Source organism: Microtus ochrogaster, chromosome 21, assembly GCF_000317375.1.
Source record: "Microtus ochrogaster isolate Prairie Vole_2 chromosome 21, MicOch1.0, whole genome shotgun sequence".
Lineage (NCBI taxonomy): Eukaryota > Metazoa > Chordata > Mammalia > Rodentia > Cricetidae > Microtus > Microtus ochrogaster.
The window spans coordinates 11,045,006-11,049,801 of NC_022022.1; the positions used below are offsets into that span (position 1 = coordinate 11,045,006).

The 4,796-nt window shown below is 44.6% G+C and overlaps 1 protein-coding gene across 1 annotated transcript in view; it reads left to right on the forward strand.

Annotated features, from left to right (window-relative positions):
• Trim33 (tripartite motif containing 33) overlaps positions 1-4,796 on the forward strand; it is a 92,819-nt gene that overhangs the window by 4,937 nt on the left and 83,086 nt on the right. Inside the window, exon 3 of the mRNA XM_005357155.3 lies at positions 5-261. Coding sequence (XP_005357212.2) covers positions 5-261 — 257 coding nt within the window. The remainder of the gene's footprint in view (positions 1-4; positions 262-4,796) is intronic.

Here is a 4,796-nt window from a genome sequence, read left to right on the forward strand (position 1 = left end):
CGGCATCGACGCCGGCCCCAGCTGCAGCGTCGGCTCCGGCCCCGGCCCCGGCCCCGGGTCCGTCGTCGGGGCCGCCGCTCGGGCCACCAGCCTCGCTTCTGGACACCTGCGCCGTGTGTCAGCAGAGCTTGCAGAGCCGGCGTGAGGCGGAGCCCAAGCTACTCCCCTGCTTGCACTCCTTCTGCCTGCGCTGCCTGCCCGAGCCCGAGCGCCAGCTCAGCGTGCCCATCCCCGGGGGCACCAACGGCGACGTCCAGCAAGGTGAGTAGCAGGCCGCACCCTGGTGCGGGTCTGGTGACGGGGGCGGGGGTCCTGAGGCTGCTCGGACGGTGCAGTGCCGAGAGGTTGCGGAGGCGAAAGCCACGGCCCCGGGGACGGTTACCAGAGAAGCTGAACCGCCGGAGATACGGGGAGGCAGAAGGGAGGGGTGCCGGCCGCGAGGGGCTGGGGGAGGGGATGCTGCGAGGGAGGTTTGAGGCGCTTCTGCAGAGGGTGGACTAACAGAGGCAGAGAAGGGGTCTGCAGAAGCCGCCCCGAGAAGTGTTTTTTGAGGGAAAGGGCCTGGTCCGGGCGAGTTGGACGAGATGGGGTTGGGATGGATTGCTTCCGAGAGGGGAATTGGCCTGCTCTCGGTTAGGAGGAAGAATTACCGATTGAATGATAATAAAAGACATTGGAGACTTTGGGCAAAAAGAACGCCCCACGCTGACATTGTGGACGAGGAGCTCGGTACGTGATGATAGTTGTGAGGGGCCTGCCTGGCTAGGGGAAGTCCTTGGGTTTGAGGATGAAGAAATGAACTTGAAAGGGAAGAGAGTGGTAGGAAGAGTTGGGCTTATGTTGTTTGTTATGCATTCTTAGGCCCAAGTATTCAGGGCGCTGTGCTAGGACTGAATAAAATACTCAGGATTTCATTAAGTCTAATAGGGGAAACCTTTGTAACCTGCAGCTGTAGAGGTGGGTGCCATGGTTGGGTGTAATGGAGGGAAGGTGTAGGAAGCTCCCTGGTAAAGGAAGTCCTGGAGCATGTTTCTTGCTGGCTTGGATGATATTCCCGGCACAGGGCACTTTCTACAACCCTTTAAAGGACATGTGAAGTGATTGGTGGAAGTTAGATTGTACTAATGGGCTCAGTAGTTAAGGGATCTATTCTTCCAGTTTCTGAAACTGTTAGGTTTAGTTTGTTATGGATTTGAGATGCAGTATTGGAATTTTTCTTTTTCCTAGAAAGATCTCTTGTGTAGTACTCTAGCAGGCTGTAGGTACCCATTATGGAACAATGTTTCTATATAAAAATTAATAAATACATTAATGGGGGTAGATACACCCTGCAATTAAGTGAGTTAGGCTTTATGACATGCTTGCTAAAAGCCTTAAAATTTCAAAGCTATTAAAATTGATTTTGGAATTGCCGGGAAGGAATTGTGGATTATACCAAAGGGTGGATTGGTGTTTATCACATAGACTAGAGGACCTTTCTGAAGGGTCTCTTGTAGGCTGGTCTCAAACTCTAGTGTCTAGGATGGCCTTGAACTTCTGATCCTACTGCTTCTGCCTTCTAAATTCAAGGATTATAGGCATGCACCACTATTCCTAGATTTATGCAGTGCTGGCTGTAGTTGGAATTTTCTTTGGGGTGCCAACCAGTTCCCAAATAAAGACACAGAGACTTCTTAATTATGAACGCTTGGCCTTAGCTTAGACTTGTCCCTCTAGCTCTTTTAATTTAACAGTTTCTATTCATCTACATTTTGCCTCGGGGCTTTTTTCCTTTCTTTCCTTCTGTAAGCCCTACTTGCTTACTTTCTCTTTGTCTGTCTGTCTGGCCCCTGTCCACTCCCTCACCCCAGCCTAAATTCCTACTCCTACTTTCCTTGGAGGGAAGTCTCACCTATGCCTCTTCCTCACTGTTGACTGTTGAGCTGTTTATTAGACCCAGTCAGGTGTCTTAAGCAGGCAAGGTAAGACAGCAATGCATCTTTAGGTAGTTAAACAAATACTCTGCAACAGCTGGTGATGGACTCTGGGGTGTTATGCATGTTAGGCAAGCATTTAACAAACTGAACTAGCACAGCTTCTGAAGAGTTTTTGTATCAAGAGGAAAAAACATTCAGATTTGTGATCCAGAAGAATGACTATGGCACTTGGAGGAACAAGGAGAGGCAAGGCTGCAGGCAGGGAGACCAGGTAGAATCTTGACAATGATTTTAGGTGAGAAATTGTTTGGAATAGGTACTAAAGTCTGATACCAGATACTACACAAGGGTACATTTGGTATTAGGGTAGGCATTGGCTTGGTAGATGTTGGCTTTCTGAGAAATGCTGAATTTGGGTTTTTCCCTTGGCCCATTTCCTAAATATTTGGAGAGATAAATTCTTCCTCCCTCCCTCCCTCCCTTCCTCCCTCCCTCTCTTCCTCCCTTCCTTCCTCACCTTTTCTCCCCCCCCCCCACCTCTCTCTCTTTAAGAGACAGGGTTTCTGTGTGTAGCCCTGGAACTTGTTCTGTGAACCAGAATGGTCTTAAATTTAGAGGGCCTTCCTCTACCTCCTGAGTGCTGGGATTAAAGGCATGCACCACTATTGCCTGGCCAAGAATAAAGTTCTGAGCAGAGTGTGGTAGCATACATCTATAATCCCATCTCTTAGGCTGAGGCACTGGAATTGCTGTTGCATTCAAGATGAGCCGGGTTTACACAGTGAGTTCACAATGAAACCAGATCTACAAATACAACAACAAAACAAACTAAAATTTGAGTTTTGATTGATGGAGATACTAAGTGAAAATAGATGTAAAGAGGATAACTGCTTATGATCCTTGAGAGCATAATAGGACACATGAGATTCAGTGGACACATGAGATTCAGTGTTCTCGTGAAAGCCTGTGTTAGGGGAGACATTTAGAGGGAACCAAAGGTGCAAATGTATCTGACTGATTAGCTGAGGGACTGAAGTTACAAAGTTGGCTCTCTGAAATATGTTCAGAAGACAGAATAATCTGTAAATTCTTTAATTCTCTTCTCTCTTGTTTTTGAACTAAAAAAAGTGGAAAGGAATAAACACACTCTCATCTAAGTAATGCTGCTTTCTAAGTAGTTTTGCTGAGAAGTATCTAAAACAAATTGAATACTAAATCAGCCATTTTTAGGCAGACAGCCTAGAAGATATTTTGTCAGTAGTAACTTTAATATGTACCCTTTGCATTTCATAGCACAGTTAAAAATGTGATTTTTTTACTTGCTCATCTCTATTTCCTATTAGACTATTGCAGAATATGTTCAATAAATATGTCTTTTGAGCAAATAAGAATAATCTAAAAGCCAGGGGGTGATGGCACATGCAGAGGCAGGTGGATGCCAGCCTGGTCTACAGAGTGAGTTCCAGGACAAACCAGGATTGCAAAGAGAAACCTTGTTACAAACAAACAAACAAAAAAATCATCTTCCTAATGCTTCAGCCTTTTAATACAGTTCCTCATGTTGTGATGACCCATAAAATTATCTTTGTTGCTACTTCATAACTGTAATTTTAATATTGTTATGAATTTGTAACATGAATATTTCTGGCGATAGAGATTGATAAAGGTCATGACCCACAGTTTGAGAAACATATCTAGAGGGACAGGAGAGATGGCTCTGGTTAAGAGTACTGATTACTCTTAGAGATGACCAAAATTGGATTCCCAGCACAATGGGAAGCCATCAGGGGGCTTACAGCTTCCTGTATTACTGCCTATAGCTCTAGTGTGGACACACAGACACACAACAAATTTTTAAAGATATGAATCATCTGCAGAGCTTTATTAAATGTTGACTTAGGGATTTTTTTTTTTTTTTTAGAAATGTGTTCCATTTGAGATATGTAACTGTACCTTTTAAAAAAAGAATTATATGTGGGATGTTTTGCCTGCATGTGTGTGCCTGGTGCCTTTGGCCAGAAAGGGCATGAGATCCAATAAAACTGACTGGGAGCTACCATGTGGGTGCTGGAAATTGAATCCAGGTCCTCTTGAAGAGTAGCCAGTGCTTTTACTAGCTAAGCCATCTCTCCATTTCTTTTATTTATTATTATTAGTTTTTTAATTTAATTACCTTTTTTATTTTCAAGGGGGGAGTTTGGATTCAGGGCCTTATTATTTGAGGCAAGCTCTCTGCTACTGACTATACCTCCACCTCTTGTATCTGCCCTTTTATTGCTGGTTTTGAAACAGGATCTCATGTAGCCCAGGCTGGCCTCAGACTTGCTATGTAACTGAGGATGGATGGTCTTTAACTCCTGATCTCCCAAGGACTAGAATTATAGGCACGTGTCACCAGATTGGGCTTTGTACACACACTTTTAACATGGTCCTCTTGTGGTTCTGGTGCAGGTAATAATCTACCATACTTGAAGAACTTGGATTTGAAAATTTTAATTTTTATCTTGTGAGTGTTTTATGTGGGTGTGTTCACCATATGCATGCAGTGCCCATGGAGGTCAGAAGAGGGCATTGGATTCCCTGGAAATGGAGTTACAGAAAGTTATGAGCTGCTAAGTGGATGCTGGGATTTAAATCCGTGTTCTCTACAAGTGCAGTAAGTGCTCTTAACCCTGAGCCATCTCTTCTGCTCCTGGATTTTAAGTATTTGAGGAACAAGTTTAATTTAGTGTTAGAGCATTGGAAAATCAAGCTAGCTCATGCTTGTTGAATCTCAGTACTGAGCCTTTTTTTTTTTTTTTTTTTTTGGTTTTTCGAGACAGGGTTTCTCTGTGGCTTTGGAGCCTGTCCTGGCACTAGCTCTGTAGACCAGGCTGGTCT